This window comes from Rhinopithecus roxellana, chromosome 12, assembly GCF_007565055.1.
Source record: "Rhinopithecus roxellana isolate Shanxi Qingling chromosome 12, ASM756505v1, whole genome shotgun sequence".
Taxonomy (NCBI): Eukaryota; Metazoa; Chordata; class Mammalia; order Primates; family Cercopithecidae; genus Rhinopithecus; species Rhinopithecus roxellana.
The window spans coordinates 42,289,465-42,307,891 of record NC_044560.1 but is presented as its reverse complement, the minus strand read 5'-3'; the positions used below and the strand labels follow the sequence as shown (position 1 = coordinate 42,307,891).

General features: G+C 39.1%; 1 protein-coding gene across 4 annotated transcripts in view; it reads left to right on the top strand.

Annotated features, from left to right (window-relative positions):
* The first annotated feature begins 10,541 nt into the window (after window positions 1–10,541).
* The window catches only part of SGIP1 (SH3GL interacting endocytic adaptor 1), a 220,442-nt gene continuing 212,556 nt past the window's right edge, over window positions 10,542–18,427 (top strand). For 3 of the 4 annotated variants that reach the window (XM_010357090.2, XM_010357089.2, XM_010357088.2), the window contains exon 1: window positions 11,104–11,383. In XM_010357090.2, coding sequence (XP_010355392.1) covers window positions 11,374–11,383 — 10 coding nt within the window. In that variant the 5' untranslated portion in view covers window positions 11,104–11,373. Of the gene's footprint in view, window positions 10,622–11,103; window positions 11,384–18,427 lie in introns of those variants that run through there. The other variant, XM_010357091.2, reaches the window with a different exon arrangement.

The window sequence follows — 18,427 nt, the reverse complement described above, 5'->3', positions numbered from 1 at the left end:
AATAGAACTGACTTCTCTCATTATTATTCTTAAAAATTCATCAGCAAAATTTTTGATTCCAGTTCTTGCAACTTGAGCTTGCTGTAAAATCTTGCATGTAAAATCTTAACGCCTAAGATGAAAAGAAATAACAATAGTCATTATGAACCAGAAGCTGTGAGTACCTTCCGGCCACTATGCACACCTCATGCCGCTGGACCAACAGCAAAGTAGGGTGTTACTACAGGGTTGAGGCAATTCATCCTGATTATAAAGGGGAAATTAAGTTGTTAGTGCAAAATGGGAGTAAAGAGGGTGTGACTAGAACTCAGAAGACTCCATGGAGTGCCTCTTAGTACTCCTAAGTCCTACAGCAAAAGATAATGGGAAACTACAGAAACCTAATCCAGACAGAACCACTAATGACAGAGATCCTTTGGGAAGATTTGGGTGACTCCACTGGGCAAAGAACTACAACCAACTAAACTGCTTACTGAGGACAAAGTGACTAAGCAAACTTTAATGAAATAAGAAAGATATAAACACCAATTATTACTAAATCATCAGTTACAGAAATAATAATGACACTAATTTTGTTCATTTTCTTTACTGCTTTGTTTACATTTATATACATTAATGAATTCTTTTCATATCTTCAATTTTATATTATCTAATATACGATGTTGTAAGAATGATTACCCATATATTTCAGTATCTGTATTATATTATAGGACGTCAAAGGGGTAAGCATAACTCAGCTAAAGATGGATAGACATTATCTGGAGGTAGTTAAAATGACACAGAGGACTTGAGTCTCCTCTTCAGGAATAGAGCTTGTTAGTCTTTTGTTATTAAAGGATAGCTGCACTATGCTACTTAAAAGCATGATGTTGTTATATTCTTTATTTAGATGTTAAATGTGGTTAAAAAGAACAAGAATAGATGTTAAATTTCCCTAGAGGAGACTCTGCTAGGTTGGTTGTATTGAATTTGGTAACATCTTGACATTTCCTTTTTGAGCCTGGGAAACAGGTTTCCTAAAAATCTTCCCCACATGGTCCTGGATTCGAATTTTCCAGTAAGAACAACTTGCACGAGATTTGAAAGGTAGAAGCACTTTGGGAAAGTCATTGCAATTCCATGCATTAGGTTTCCAGACTTCCTCACAAGCTCTCAGCTAGCAGCCACAGAGAAGTGAAAACTTTCCCTTAAGTGGCACCATTCTCTGCCTATTGTTGTGCTTCACTCTGATATTTGTGACTGTTTCTGGGTTCTCCAGCCTCAGCCATTCAGATTAATATTTCCCCAGTTCTTTCCATATTTGTGTAAGCCCTGTTTTCTTTATTAAGCCCAATTATACCTGTTAATACTTGCATTTGCTCTATTTTCTTGAACAAACCGAGACTGATTCAGTGAGTGACCATCTAGTGCTGGTTTATATTCAGTACCCATTGCCCCTGTGGTAGTTGTGCCCAGTGATGTAAAACTGCAAGTGGAAAATGGATACCAGGGAAATTGTTTGGTAAAACCAGAAAATGGGACTGAGCCCCTTTCAAGCAGGTCCTGTGAAGAAACCAGCAGGAAAACCAAGGGCAGATTAGGCAGGTAGACCAGAATATAACAGTGGAGGGTGTTCCAGAATTCAGAGTTCATCCTCCGCACACTGATACCACACTGCAAACACAAATCATTCTAGGCTTCACCTGCTGTTTGGAACGAATGCAATCCCTAACATTCTTTCCAGCTTTTGTCAGGGTAGGTTCACAACCAGAGCAACTGAAGCTACAGATGAAAGATATCAATGACGCTGGTTCAAAGAAACTGAAAAAGGCACGGCCTGACCAGGGGGCTACAAATATACCCAGGGTTATTATAGACCAGAACTATAGCGCAAAGCTTATCACCCATAATGTTAAATTAACATACTGAATTATAATCAGTTAATGCCTTAATAAAATTAGCAATCACGACATTGCTTTGGTTCACAAAGAGAATATATTTCTCATCTCAAATCCATTTCTCAAGTCCACTCTATGCATCCGATTTGAAGTGTAGAGTTTCTCACATAATAGAATTTATATCCCTGTCACTATTTATCAAGCAACCCTGAAATTGAAAGGATTTGTTCAGCAAGAACTTTCTCTTATTCCATTTTATGGGTCTAATAACTTGGTTTAATTGTCAACTGTAAAAGAGATAAGATTAGAGAACTTAGTAATTTGTCCCTTTTATGTTAGAAATATTTCACCATGGCCTAGATCCAAGAAGATGAGTAACTAGTGCACAACCAATTCTGTTTTTTTTTTTTTTTTTTTTTTTTTTTTTTTGAGACAGAGTCTTACTCTGTCCCCCAGGCTGGAGTGCAGTGGCCGGATCTCAGCTCACTGCAAGCTCTGCCTCCTAGGTTTATGCCATTCTTCTGCCTCAGCCTCCCGAGTAGCTGGGGCTACAGGCGCCCGCCACCTTGCCCGGCTAGTTTTTTGTATTTTTTTTAGTAGAGACGGGGTTTCACCGTGTTAGCCAGGATGGTCTCAATCTCCTGACCTCGTGATCCGCCCATCTCGGCCTCCCAAAGTGCTGGGATTACAGGCTTGAGCCACCACAGCCTACCCCACAACCAATTCTTAAAGAAGAAAAAAAGCAATTGTATAAGCATCTCCAATATTTTGGGTATAAACCCTAAGCCATTCCAAATCTTTAAAGCCTTAGGTGAATAGGTTGCAGGATTAATATTACAGCTTGGACACATATTGATCCATTTAAATTCTCAGTCTTCAACAAATTTTGTCAGACTATTCATACTGTTAGTAGATTCTGAAATGAGTCGGGCTGGATACTGTTCTTGTTCTGCATGATAATCACAAAACCTACAAGAAGCAATTGGAGTTTATTTCTACTGGCCTGTGCACATGCAAGGGTGTTTATCAGCTGAGATTGAGCAGTAAAAGCACTGCACATGCACATGTGATAGGCCTGATTATAGCAGAAGCCCCCAAGGCTCCTCCTACTTTTCCCTGCTTCTGCAGTGCCCCCCTTGAATGGGATCTGTTGACAAGGCCCCTTCTGGACAGTTGCTGACAGGCACAAGGAGCTTATGGGTTTTGAATGGAAAGGATTTGCTAAATAAAGCTTCAATCCAAACTTCACCCCTCCCTTCCAGAGGTCAAGGCACTGAAGTCCTTGCTAGCTATGGCAATTACAAGGTGAACCAATGAATTATTGACATCTTAGGGTTTGCTGCTTGACACTTATCCCCAGTTAAATGCAGTTATAAAATTAAGTTCATACAATTATATTTTCAAAATGAAAATACAGAGCGAGAAAGCTTTTTTTAAGTAGCCATGTAATTAAAGATGGTACGTGCCTCTGCAGTTCATTGTCAAAGATTGATTGTCTCCTAATCTAAACCTCAACACATTATCCTTTTGAAATTAAGTATACCAAGAGTCAAGACTCTTTTTCTTCTAAGAGTTAATTCTATATAACCTAAGTTACTCAGCTAATATGATATATCATGTATTCAAATGTCTCTTATTTCCTTTTTATTTTTTTCCCTTGGTTCTAGTGTAAGATTTATTTAGTTTGTAATGGTCATTAAAAAGAAGGTAGTGGATACCAGTGAAAAACACTGTTTTAGGATGGTAATGGCCTTCTTTGGGCTTGATTCTTAAACGAAATTATGTTATTTTATAATATTCTGATTATTCTCTAACTTCATCCATATCTTTGAACTAAGCTGAACACTGACCTCTTATTTTGGCTAGTGACCTTTAAAAAGTAAAGAACTTCAGATCTCACAGAGCTCTTTCAAAGTAAGTGGTCTTAAATGACTTCACTTCCATTGTCTCTCACTCTCTAATCCACTTTTGGTACTGTCTGACTTGCACCTTCTTGGCTTTATCTCCTATTTCTAGCATTTCATTTGCTTTTTGCATATGCTTACAGGTCTCAATATTAATGATTTCTGACCTTTAGTACTTCCTGGAACGGACTAAATCATTTAGGACTCCTCCTCAAGTGACAGATAGCCAATCTGAATTTACTTGAGAGAAATGGAAAAGTTATTGGTTACTGCTATGGAAACAATGTCTGGGTCCCATCAAAAATTCATGTTGAAACTTAATCTCCAATGTAGTAGTATTAAGAGATTGGGCGTTTAGGAAGTGGTTAGGCCATGAGGGCTCCTCTCTCATGAGTGAGATTAAGGCCTTTATAAAAGAGGCTCCACACAACATTCAACCCTTTTGCCTTTGCCATCTGAGACACAGTGTTGCCTCTGGAGGATGCAACAACAAGGCACCATCTTGGAAGGAAAGACTAGGCCCTCATCAGACACGCAACCTGCCAGAGCCTTGATCTTGGACTTCCCAGCCACCAGAGCTGTGAGAAATATATTTCTGTTGTTTATAAGCTACCCAGTTTATAGCATTTTGTTATAGTAACCAAACAGGCTAAGACATGTATAATATGCATACATATGTAAATATTTATATACATAGTATAGAGATTAGCATAATGAAGGTTTAGTTTTCTCACACATTCAAAGTCTGATGAGGGCCAGGCAGCTCCCTGAAATTTGGAAGGGGAAGAAAAGTATGGAGAATATGCAGTATGTTTGTAAAGGCCAGGCCTGAAAAATTCCATTGGTCTTAATTGAGTCATATGACCCCATCCAGCTGCAAGGAAAGCTGGCAAATACAGTCTTCCTGTGCATCCAGATGAAGAAAATGGTGTGATAAGCATGTACCACTATCTCTGACACAATTTTATTTCTATTTCTTCCTAATATTTTGGCTAGCATCCATAAAATAGTATTAAATATTAAATAACAGTGATGATAAGGAACAATTGTCTTAGTTTTGATTTTTATTCTTGATAATGAAAATGTTTTCACTATGTTTCCATTTAAAACATGGCCAATTTGGGGTCAAGATATGTATATTTTAGCATCCTAAGGAAGTTTTATGTCTCTTTCTTTGTTAAGATTTATTTATTTAATGAGTAATATAAGTTGAAATGTATCAAATATCTTTTTGGTAACTATGAAGATAATTATATAAGTTTCTTTTTAAAAGCTTAATATTGTAAATTGTATTAGTAGCTCTCTTAATGTTGAATTATTTTTTCTTACTTTTAAAGTCTGATATAATATACAATGTTCTTGAAAAGCTCTATTATGTTTGCTATCATTTATTTCAATTTTTGTATCAATATTCATAAGTAAGATTGAGCTATAGTCTATTTTTAATTATTTTTGTCATGTTTTATAATTCATAAGTTGAAGCTTTATGGAGCTTTTTCTCTTTTTCCAGTTTCTTGAGCTGTCAAAATTGCACTGGAGTGATTTGATTCTCCAAAGAGAGAAAGAATTCCACTATGCTTGGGTCAGTTGCTGTTGTTGTAGGTTTATGCTTCAAGCACATAGCCACTGGGCTATCAATGTTCAATCTTGGCAGTACCCATTTTATCACTGCTTATAGCTATAACGTTTTAAAATGTTTAATGAGAATGTTTTTATTACTTCCATGCACTCTTTCTGGCTCTCAGTATGCTCTTTTATCACAGCAATCTGCTCTTATTTATTGTTGCTGTATCTCTGAAATTATATCAAAACTGAAAAACAGTTTTAAAAAAACATGCCTCTCAAGTTCTCTACATTTCCTCTGCCTCAGTGGAGACATTTCCTCTGCTTCAGTGAGCTGTAGTTATTTTCCTTCTGTTTTGAAACTGTTGATTTTTCTCCTGGATTCAGTCTTTATTGCTTATCCTTATCAATGTAGGTCTATGTAAGCAGTACTCTCAGCTGATATAAATTTCTTCAGCACTCATGTAGGTATGGACACATGGCTCTTGGGCTGCTCATAGACCAATGGGTGACAAGCATACCAGGGCATGTCTTGTTTTTGGTGTAAGCGGGCCTGCACATAGGGTCTTCCCCCCAAGGAAACAGGAGCATGACTATAGGGTCTGCTGGTTTCTCTCTGGATCCAATCATGTTAGGGGTTCTCTTTGCCATAGAAACTTGTATATATATACATACATAGTCACAGTAGTGAGTATATGACTAAGTTCAATGTAAGTTTTGGTTTAAAAAAAAATTTATCATGAGAATTCATCAACATGGCCCCCACTGACTGGTTTGAAAAGTGAAAAATGAACCAAGCCAGGTCAATCACAGTCCTTCCCTGGAAGTTTTTTGAAGGAGATGTAGGCTAGTAAATCTGTGAAGAGGTGAGCTTAGGGGATGCTAACGGTCAGGCCCTGATCATGTTGAGAAAAATTGGTAAGAGAAAAGGAGATGACATGTTGGGAGAGACAGAGAGAGTTCTGAGTACTTGGTTCAGGTAACAAAATTTCCTGGAGTGTCCTGGTTCTTGCTTTCCCTCAGCTGTTCAGTTCTTGCTATAATTCTATGAGCTACCGCAATAAATTCACTTTTTGCCCATGTTAGTTCAAGTTGGAGTTCTTTTATTTTAGCCAAGAGTAGAGTAACCATGGGAACACACACACACACACATACACACACACACACACACACACACACACAAAGATATATGTATCTCTTTTTCATCTGCATCATCTCATGGAATTCCAATTTTTCAGTCTTGCCAATTTCCAGGACTTGGGCAATACTTTTCCTTCTACATTCACTGAATTACCTCAGTGGGGATAGCAAAAGGGGCAGAGTCAATTGTCATGTTAAGAGCACTACCTTGGAGATACACAAACAAATACACAGATCTGGATACATATTTTAGTGCTAATTTTCTTTCCTCCTTTCTTTGTGACTCAATTCTCATTGTCTTCTCTTTCTAAAATATAAACAAATTTCCCCTTAAACCTAAAATTGGGAGATAGTGAAGAAGCTCAGCTTTTATAGTAGGAATATAATAAGATTTCATTCTAAAACACTACGTAATCGGCCATTACTACCATGCAAATATTATTTTAGAAAAAAATGTTGAATGTCTAGTGACTTCAGCAATTAAGTTTTTGGTCTTGGACCAGTCGTAAGTACCATATCAGAGCCTGGTACGATCTGGGCTGACATTCACATCCTGAGCTGAACTCCTGAGCAATTTTTTTTTTTTTTTTTTTTTTTTTTTTTTTTTTTTGAGACGGAGTCTGGCTCTGTCGCCCGGGCTGGAGTACAGTGGCCGGATCTCAGCTCACTGCAAGCTCCGCCTCCCGGGTTTACGCCATTCTCCTGCCTCAGCCTCCCGAGTAGCTGGGACTACAGGTGCCTGCCACCTCGCCCGGCTAGTTTTTTGTATTTTTTAGTAGAGACGGGGTTTCACCGTGTTAGCCAGGATGGTCTCGATCTCCTGACCTCGTGATCCGCCCGTCTCGGCCTCCCAAAGTGCTGGGATTACAGGCTTGAGCCACCGCGCCCGGCCAACTCCTGGGCAATTCTTGCACTTCAATGCAAGTCAGTTATTCACCCAATCTTTTCCATATACCCTTTGACTTTCATTTCAGAATTGCAAAAAGTATTCCATGATTTTGGAGGCTAGATATTCTCCTTTGCCCTTGCTGGCAAGCAAAAACTATACTGTGAAGTGATAAAATTTGAACCACAACCTAAAGGATTGTCTTTGTTCTTGATCAAAACAATTTTTTTTTTCAAAAACCTATAAGAAGCTAGGCACGGTGACCCATGCCTGTAATCCCAGCACTTTGGGAGGCCAAGGCGGGTGGATTACTTGAGGTCAGGAGATTGAGACCAGCCTGGCCAACATGATGAAACCCCGTTTCTACTAAAAATACAAAAAAAAAAAAAAAAATCAGGTGCACGTGGTGGTGCATGACTGCAATCCCAGCTACTCAAGTGGCTCAGGCAGGAGAATAGCTTGAACCCAGGAGGCAGAGGCTGTAATGAGCCAAGATCTCACCACTGCACTCCAGCCTGGGCAACAGAGTGACACTCTTTCAAAAAGAGAAAAAGAAAAAGAAAAAAAAACCTATGAGAAAACACCACAATTAGGATAATCTCTTTTGATTATATATTTGAGAAATTTTATTGAAACAACTTCATTCATTGGATGTTCTTATAATTGGTAATAGCATCTTCTTTTTAAAGGGTAAAATACACACAGCTGATGAAATTGTGGTGAAGTTTAGCCTTTGGGATTAGCTTTACCACCTTTAAATACACATCCCTTTCTGACAATATCTACACACTTCTGCTTTTCCTATAAATAGTCAATGACCAAAAGAATCTTTCCATTGACTTGCTGTCTCTAGATAGCTGCTGCAAGTCTAAAGAAAACCTGAAGTGTACCCATACCAAATCTATCTGAGAGGATTACTCTAACACACTGTAAAACTTATATTGGGAGGAAGAAGGCAGGTAGCCTGGGTTTCTCTGCCTTTCCCTTACATCCTAACAATGGCCCCCACTCCTGCACCTCAGTGCTTGCACTCACCTCTAGATTTTGCATGAGACTTTTTTCTTACTTACAACTCCCTATATTCTTTAGAACTACCACTTCAAGCCCATTCCAATTAATTTCTGAACTCTGAAATTTCATCTCTGTAAGAAAAAAAAAAAGAAGTCTTTCCTAATTAACCTCATTTGGTTCTGATTTCCCACTTAGCAACCTTTCAGAAATCTCCAACATGTTACATCTTTGGATGCATCACCTGGTCTTTCACTAACTTGTTCTCTGTGCCTTTGGTACAACTCCCAGTTGACTGCAAACTTCTTTGATGCATCTGCCAGCCCTTTGGTAGTAATAATACTAATACTAAAAAGCTAACATGCAGGTCTTATTATGCTCCAGACACAATGCTAAGTAATTTACTGGCAGGGTATTTGAATACTGCCTGGCATATAGCAAGCCATTAATACAGGTTTGTTATTATTACCATTTATAGCCCAATTAACTTGGTATTACTATTCTCTCCATTTCAGGATAAGAAAACTGTGAGGCACAGAGAATTACATAAATTGCTCAGAGTCACAGAGCTCATTACGTGGCAGAAACAAACCTTGGTGCCCATCTATTTGACACCAATATCCATCAATATTGTTAATCATTACAAAAAAATTGCTAAACACACACACGCGCGCACGCACATACACACACTGATCAATCCTTTTTGCAATAATTCCCATGTCATTTTCAAAGCAGTGTAAGTTGTACTCAAGGCAGGTTTTACTTGGGAATTCACTCCCCTTTTAAAATTTAACTGTCTTAGAGACATAAGGAAAAAGTCACAAGTATTTGTATCTTCCCGGAGATTTTCATTTTGAAATTTAGAGGCCACTGAAATATGTGTCCTTAGGGAGAACAATGGGTTTTCCAAAACTTCTAAGTTGCTAAGGAGCTGTGTTTTGTTTTTTAACTATGAATATGCTACTTCAGTCAGTCACCAGGATGTCATATTTGCTTTGATCAAAAGAGCTAGGCCATGTCCAGGCCTGAGTAATAGAAAAAGTTCATGAGTGTATTGCTAATACAAATGATTAATAATACATTACAGGCTCAACCCTGATAATGCCATGCATCTTCTTACAGTTATTTTGAGTACATTTTCATTTGATGCTCACAATTGCTCTCTACTGTAACAGCTTTTCTCCTGGTCATGCTGTGAGATTATACAGGGAGAAATGCGCACTTCTGATGTTGTCTTTCCTGAGTTCTAAAGAAGGCTTTGCCTTTCCTCCCATCTCCTTTCCTTTTTCTCTTCCTTCTCCCTCTCATAGGCTGCCCTGTCCTTTTCTTCCTTAGCTGTCTGAGCTTTCTTGAAGGGAACCAAGGGTCGTAGATTCCCCAGGCCTGGGCCCTTCTGGAAGGTTCCAGGTTCTCTGGAGAGCAGTCAGGTGACAGAATCAACCCAACCAGGCCCAGTGGCATAACTTCCCACTTAGGCAGCTGCACAGCACCCAAATCCCATCCCTGGAAGCTTCAAAACCCTGGGCTCCACCACAACCAGGCACAACTGCCTCCCTCCAGGTTTCCACTTGGGTGAATGAATGGGCTTGAAGGCGACTCCAGATGCAGGAGGCGCCTTGCGGAGAAACGTGTCATTTACAAGAAAGTTTGTTTCCTACAGAGACTGCAGTTGGCAGCTGCACTCCCAGTCGTTTGCGAGAAAAGCTCCCCACCTGGGGAAGCGAGGCAGTTTCCGTGTGCGCTTGGCAGGGAGGACGCGGTGGCGGCGGGACTCGAACTCTGTCGTCGAAGGGCGCCCCGCAGGGTCCCGTCTGTAGCCCGGACGGCGTGCCCAGGTTGGAGTGGGAGGGAGCCGGCGTGCACAGCTGTCTTTGGTCGGGCTCAGGCTTCCGCTCCCTGCCTGCTCCCCTTTCCAGCCTCCCGCCCCAGAAATGATCTCAAGCGTTGCCAGTTTGATTCCAGAGCCCCACTCGGGTGGGTTCTTTTGTTTCTTTGTTTTAATGACAGTTCCCAGCCCTTCGGCATGTCATGCGCAATTAATTCCCTGGCTCTCACGAAGGCAGCTGGGGTGAAATTTCTTCTGCATCATCCTTTTGGGGATAATTGTTTATGATGTGACGTCAGTCGGATTGATTTTTCTCTCTTGAATGAAGAGTGGGAGGGGAGAAAGACGGAGAGAGAGAGAGAGAGGCGCACAGATGTGCACGGAAGCCACAGACACTGACATTTGGAATTCCTTCAGGGTAAAAGGACACCGGAATGGGAGCTTAAAAGTGTATTGCTAAGATTTCAGGCTGCACGGAATTATTAAGTTTTTCTTAAAAAAAAAAAAAAGAAAGAAAGAAAGAAAGAAAGAAAGAAAGAAAGAAAGAAAGAAAGAAAGAAAGAAAGAAAGAAAGAAAGAAAGAAAGAAAGAAAAAGAAAAGAACCCCCTCCGCAGCGAGCCACTTAGGTGCTCCTTTCACGTCAGAGTCCCCTGTTAAGGTGGCAGCCCCTGGAATTAATCTCGGGCACCCAGCCGCTGCTGTAAGCTTAAGGAGAAGACGAGGAGGGGCGGGGGAAGTGCGTCACCAGGTGGGGAAGGGGCTGTGTATTTGGTGACAAACGGGAGGCGATGGGGGTGGAGGGGAATGGGGACGGGAAATAGGTTCTGTGTGCTCTCCGGGGGTATTGTGTCAGGAGATGCAGGCTGGCTACCATGTGACGCGGTCCAAAGCTGAAGGGATTGGCCGAGGCAGCGCAGGCGGTGCAGCTCGGCCGGCTTGCCGTTCCTCTCCCTTTCTCTCAGCATCTTCCTGGTAGCCTGCCTGTAGGTGAAGTAGCACCAGCAGCATCCATGGCCTGTCTTTTGGGTTAACACTTATCTCCTTTGGCTTCGGCAGCGGACGCAATAGACCTCAGCAGCGGCGTGGTGAGGACTTAGCTGGGACCTGGAATCGTATCCTCCTGTGTTTTTTCAGACTCCTTGGAAATTAAGGAATGCAATTCTGCCACCATGATGGAAGGTAGGATGCTTTCGGCTGTGGTTGACTGGCTTCAAGCAAGGTTTGGGCGGAACAGCATTAAAGAATATGTGCAGCCAGTGTATGTGGCGGTTCTAGAACCTGGTTGCCAAGGTTTTGCAAGCAGAAATGCTGCAGTTTGCTTGCAGTGGATCTGGGCTCAGACTAATGGAATCAAACCACAGGGCTGCTGCCTAGCTCAGAACCTACAGAGCTCCCAGCTCTTTTGAGAGAGAAAAGCCTAAAGTGTTTGCAGGGAGCTGAGATGGAGCTAGGAAAGAGCTTGCGAGCAAATAAGTTGGGCAAGAAGATAAGGTTTTCTGTTCTGGGTTCCTGGGACTACACTGATTAAACATTTACAATGGAAACTTGTTTTCTGAAATTGACATTAGACAGGAGAGGTCATTAACAGAGTTATCCATACAGACATTTTCAGTGAACTGCTTAAAAATTATAAAAATTCTTATAATGTATTTTTATCTCTGCAGTTTACATCATATTATTGGGATAGGAGGGCAGCAAATTTGGTCCATAAACTGTAGTTGTATGAGAATGTAATTGCAACAGAATGAAAAATATAAGGAAAATACCCGGGCCTCTTGCCTCCTGATTTAGGGTCTTATTAGGTTAAAAAATAATTTTATGCTCCCTAAATGCTTTCCCTGTCCAGTGGTTTTTAGCCAAGCATCAAATGATTATTTGCTGATGATCTTTTTGTATATTCAATATTGAGTGTAAGGAGGAACTTTCCCTGGGGAGATGCTATTTAAACTATATTTTATTCTACTAAATTACCCTTCCCAACCTGAAACTGTGACAGCCAAGATTGTCTCAAAAAAGCAGCAAGCTGATCAGGAAAGAAGCGAGCAGCTCTATGCAGGCTTTGATTTTCTGTTTTCACACTATAGGATGGTGCAAAACTCCTGGCCTTTCCTAAGATGACAGGCAGAAATTTGTCCCCAGCCTGGATTTCACAATGCAGAATTGAGTGCATAATGGGTCTCAAATCAGCCATGAAAATGGCAGAGAGGCCACCTCTTAAGCCAAGGTTTGTCCTACGGATTTTAACTATTGCTTAGAAATTTACCAAAATGGAATAAGAAGAGGATGGTTTCTTAAAAACAGCAGTGTAGCCTGTACTTATTTGGCAGAAATGAATTCTTTTTGCTCTCCCTGTCATCATGTCAAACATTGTCAATGTGATTTGGGGGAGTGAAGAATTCTAGAGTCAAAACCCACAGATTTTAGAAGATAGTCTTAAAAGAGAGGTTGGTTGGGTATGATTTTGTCATGGAGCTGAGTCTTGTTTGCAAAAGGTTCTCAAGCTAGTCCTTCAAATCCAGGCCTAAATAAATTGAGATTGCTAACACTCTCAGATTAAGTCATTTTCATTAATTCAAAATGGATTTAATCTTTGAATAGCAAGGCAAGACAAACAGAAAGAGTATTATTGATGCACTTTTCAATTAAAAACTCATGTGGATTATCTTCTTCAGAAAAAAATCTTGCCTGTAGAGGTACTGTATTTCTCCAGCTCAATTTCATATAGTATGTCTTAAAAATGCATCTGCACACATTCTGATTAGATTTCAGTCTTGCATAGAGAATTGGATGCTCTTTCTTTTTACTTCTTGCCTTGCAAACCATGGCACTAAAGTATCTTCTTTGAAGGTTGTAACATTTTTTGATGCTCATTAATGATTCTCCCGGTAATATGGTCTATTATGCCATCCAAGAATGCCAGTTCAAAGCCCTGTGATGAGCTTATCCAGGCTGCCTAAACCAAAACGAGAACTGCAACAAAGACTTCTGCTGGAGCTGAATTAACACTATTGCTCTGGGTTTGCCAAATTTATCTAATGAAGGATGTTATCTTAGCACTGGTATGAATTAGAGGTTATACTATGGATACAGTTGTCTTTCACCAGATCTTTTGCTAGAGAAATTGGACAGGTGTTCTCACTGGCTTAAATAGCTAAATGAAATTAACATTTATTTCTACCCATAGTTCCTGCTTAAATGTTTTTAAGCCTTATTATCTTAATAGTTCAGTGACCTTAGAAAGGCAAATACAAACTTAACCAAAAATCAATTTGCTATCAGTTGCCTTCCAACTTAGTTGACAGTCTTTTTGGCAATATACATTCATGTTTCTGGCATTGCATGGCAGAATTTCACCTCTGAATTGCTCTTATTCTGAAGGTGTGGTATATAATTATTATTTCCACTTAACTCATCTCTAGAGATTGCCAGACTCTGTACATCTACCACAATATCGTTGGAAAGATAAGGAACCTCATCAAAGGCACCCCAAAATTGCCATTGCAGCTCTTTGTTGAAACATCAGTAGACTCTGAGAATGTGCCACCAAACATCTAGTTAAAATCATATTTCTCCTCAAGTAGTGTGTCTCACACACACACATAGAGTCATCCACACAAACACATTTCTGGAAAGGAAGAAAACATATATTTGCACTCATGTGGATGTACATTTCTATATTGCTAAAGTGTTTTAGTCTGCTACTCAGAAAAAGCATGGCCATGGCAACTTTTCAAAGGCACTTCTCTACTTTGTGTAAAGCAAGAGTAAACAAATATTCAGCAGAATGGGTCATAGTAAACTATGTTTTGTTTGTGTGGAACAGGATATAGGCTCCTTTCATTCAATGCCTATTGGAAATCCATCTTATCATAGATGATAAATGTTACTACCTCCTCAGTGATCCTAATATCGTGGAAGTCAACGAAATAATTCCCCAGGGACCACAAGCAGGTGATTAGTAGTTTGTGGCTCCATGGTTCATTTAACGTATTTTAATTAAAAAACATATTTTTAAGGGACTTGATTTGTTGCTTCCTGCATACTTATCTTTTGACAGTGGTTGGCATTGGGTTGTTTCCTTTCTAAAGAAGGCCACATGATCTGGAGCCTTCTGAAGTATAAATATGAAGGGAAAGATGATGAGTAAAGGGAATTATTAACTAAGGAGTGTACATACTGGCTAAACTTGCAATGAAGTCTATGTGGTTAGGGCAACTATTCAAGGACTATTTTTTTGATATATTATTATTAAAGTTTGCAAATGGCATTCTTAAGCTATCCTTTCTTTTTTTTTTTTTTTTTGAGACAGAGTCTCGCTCTGTTGCCCAGGCTGGAGTGCAGTGGCCGGATCTCAGCTCACTGCAAGCTCCGCCTCCCGGGTTCATGCCATTCTCCTGCCTCAGGCTCCTGAGTAGCTGGGACTACAGGCGCCCACCACCTCGCCCAGCTAGTTTTTTGTATTTTTTAGTAGAAACGGGGTTTCACCGTGTTAGCCAAGATGGTCTCGATCTCCTGACCTCGTGATCCGCCCGTCTTGGCCTCCCAAAGTGCTGGGATTACAGGCTTGAGCCACCACGCCTGGCCTAGCTATCCTTTCTAAGACAACTGAAACTAAGTCAGAGTTTCTTGGACTATCTGTCTATTTGTGAGGATGTCTAGAAAGTACTTTCCTTGTTCACATAGGCCCGACTGAAGGTGTTTTGCATTTTTAGTTCCATATTCAGGCTCTTAGGTGCTATACTAGAAAGATAAGTTTCTAGGTGCCAATGGTTTCATTTTATATGATAATTTAAAAAATTAACAAGCATATATTTTGAAGGGATTACTGGGTTTAATTATAATATTTGGGGTAATTTAATATATTTTATTATATTTACTACTCATAATAACCTGAAAATAAGTATATTGTATATACAATGTTTTTTTCAGTCTTTTTCTACACTTCAAAAGTAAAAATAATGCATTGAGGCAAAAAAATGGTGGAGTGGAATTTGAACCTACATCCATTTAACCACAAAGCTCATGTTTTTGACCCTCTAGGAAACTCTTAGTTTCGTTTTGCCTCAGGTTGGGCATGTTAACCTAATTGAAAAATAGGCCGTAGTGCCTTTGGTTGCATATTCTGTGTCTCTCTGTTTTAAATATGAATATTCACAGAACCATACTCTTTAATTTCTTATTAATGCCTTTTTTGTCCAAAATCATTATTTAAAAAATTTTGCATAATTCAAAAGTAACTGAGCTTCTGTTGTTGCAATAAACCTTATAAACACTAAGAACTTCTTCTTTTCCTATTTAGAAACAGAGTTTTACTAAAATAACATTTGGAAAATTCTTTGGTTTGGTCAGAAAAGAGCAAGACATCTTGAATTTGGAGCTGTTCATTTTACAGTTAGTTAAGAAGTTTTAAAGGGAATGCTTCTAATTTTCCTACTGATTCTCTTCTTTAAATAATGAAATTACTTTAGAAAATCTAAACATGCAGATACAAGATTCTAATGTATGTTCCATCACTTGTGTAATTTCTCATCTTCTCCAGTGTTCTGTGTCATAAAGAACCTCTTTAGATGTACATGTTCCCATCCAAGTGTCAGGGGTCAACATTAATCTTCTAAAAATAATACGGACTCTTTAAAAAAATTAAATTAGATAAACCATACTAGAAGACTCTGGATCATTCTTTCTGTTGGATGTAGCACATACACTATCCATGTTTCAAATAAACAAGGTACAGGAAGTTACCAACTCACAATTTTTGTGTTCCTGAAAGTTTGTTTGTGAGTTGGTTACTTGGAACCTGTTTTCCTGTAGGAATAATGATACAAATAATAGAGTCTCGCACAAGTCCATCAAAGGCTATTAACCCAATATCTAGTTAACATACAAATATTTGCTATAAAATGTGTAAAGAAGAGTATGGTTCCCATAGTAATTAAACACAAGAAAATTATGGCATTAAATGTGTTTTTAATTTTGAATGTTGCTGTTTGAAGGAAAGAAGCTTTAATTGGAGGGCAATGAAGAGCTAGGTATTTTCAGAAGTTTTAGATACTCATGACACTGGATTTTTCAATTATGCTCAATTTTACTTTCATACTTGTAGCTTACCTTTTCCCAATTCAATTTTATCATACGAACTGCTTTTAAATTATGAGTAAAGTCATGATGTAAACTCACAGACTGAATTAAAAGTGGGAGAGAGAATTTACTGAGATAACTCTAAAGGAGTTGGAAGAGAGAAAAATGATAAGGGATTATAATGAATTTGGGCTCACATGTCTGAATAAGTCCCATTTGGAGAAATTAACTGAATAAGAAAGAGGTCATAGGTAGAAGAGAAAAAGTAGGAGCATAGTAAAAGCAGGAAAAAGTAGGGTGAGGCAGAGGTGTTGGGTCTCACAGGTTTGTGTGCTAACTACCAAATGTAGGTATGGGCACACAATGGCAAGCTTTCCATGGGAGAGAGATTGGAGAAGTGCATTCAGACTTGGGAAGCGATGGGCCTCTATTCTTGGAACTTGTATGTTGGTTAACTACATCTGCAAGATATTAGAAAGATCTGATATTAGAAAGATATTAGGCATCTAGAATTAAATACTTTACATCACACGCCTTCCTTGTTTAAGAAAACTTCTATATCTTCCCATTTCTCTTAAAATCCATAGGCTACAAGATCCTGCATGCTCTGGCCTGCTGTGGCTTTTCAAGCTCATCAAATACTTCACTCACACTGAAGGCCGCCATACTGCTTGCCTTCTGGTGTTTAGAATAAACACTTTCATGCCTCAGGGCTTTTTATTTGCCTAAAACACTCATTTTGCAGGTCACGGAGTTACCAATTCTCTTGTGGTCCCAGCAAAACTGCCACCTCCTCAGGCAGCCTTTGCTATCATCCTTGTCATCTCAAACATATATCCTGGGCTACTGAGTCCATCTCAGCCCGCTCTGTCTCCTCAGAGCTGTGTTTATGGCCTGTGGCTGCTTTCAATGCATGGACTGAATCTCTCACTCAGAAGTAAGCTCCACGAGGGCAAAAATCTGGTCTACCATGTTCACCTCTGTATCCTTAGCTCTTGGCACACTATAAATACTTAACATGTTTATTAATTGAATAAGTGAACAAAACTAGATATAAATGACTCAGATAACTGTATACTGTTCATTATTAGGTATTATTTTGGGCATTATGATGGACATAAGAAAAAATGCTCAAATGTGTATTCTTACTGGAGAAATAAAATCAATAAACATGGAACAATTAGGAAATAAGACAATATTCTGCAGTGATAAATTGTGAGAAACAGATAATATATATTGAAATGCAAAAAAAAGAAATAGTTCATTTTAAAATACGTACTTGAGCTTGACTTGTTTTGGTGATGAGTTCCTAGGAAATGATTTCGTAATGAAAAAAGGCACATTGTAGCACCACCATTCAAAGAATTCCCAGAGTCAGTTTTGTCAATATCCTGGATGCTTTTTTTCTTATCTCTCTTCCTTTGCCTTCCTTGCATTTCTGCCTTTCCTTTCTCTACTTTTCTCATTCTTCCATCCCACCTTTCCCTTCCTGGGTTCTCATTGCTTTTCTCTGGTTTATGACCAAGCCTGAAAATGGTGGCTTACAAAGCTAGCAGGTTTGACTTGGAATCTGGGAAAGTGTTTTTTAAAAAATGAATGAATGTAAATGAGTGTAATGTTGTTCTATGTATTTGTGTGCACAGTGACGATGTCATGGTATATGAGATTTTTCAGATGCAAATTACTCCTGATTAAAGAATTTGTTAATCTTAGGCGCTCAATGTGTTAGCTGATTTTATGCAGTTGGACTTTTTGGTAAAAAGAACATGAACCCAGAAGTCAGACTTGAGTTTGAGTCTAAGTGTTGTGACTGCTTGGCTGTATGCCATGAGAAAGTTACTTTACATTCCTGGGCTCTGTTTCCTTGCAAACAAAATGAGATAATTGATCTGCCATACCTCTAGAACTTCCAGCTTTAACAGTCTCTGGCATTTGCTGAATGATTGGGATTCCTCACATCTACTCGCTCCAAGGTTTGAATTCTAATGATTGACTGCTTTTCCTCTCATCTCAAAATATATTCATCCCTGACACACAAATAATTCAAATGCATTACTGTCTGCCTTTTATTAGTTTAATTTTTCTCTATTTTTATTTTGCATCCACAATTTAGTTTTGCCTCTTTCCTGTACTGGAACACAAAAA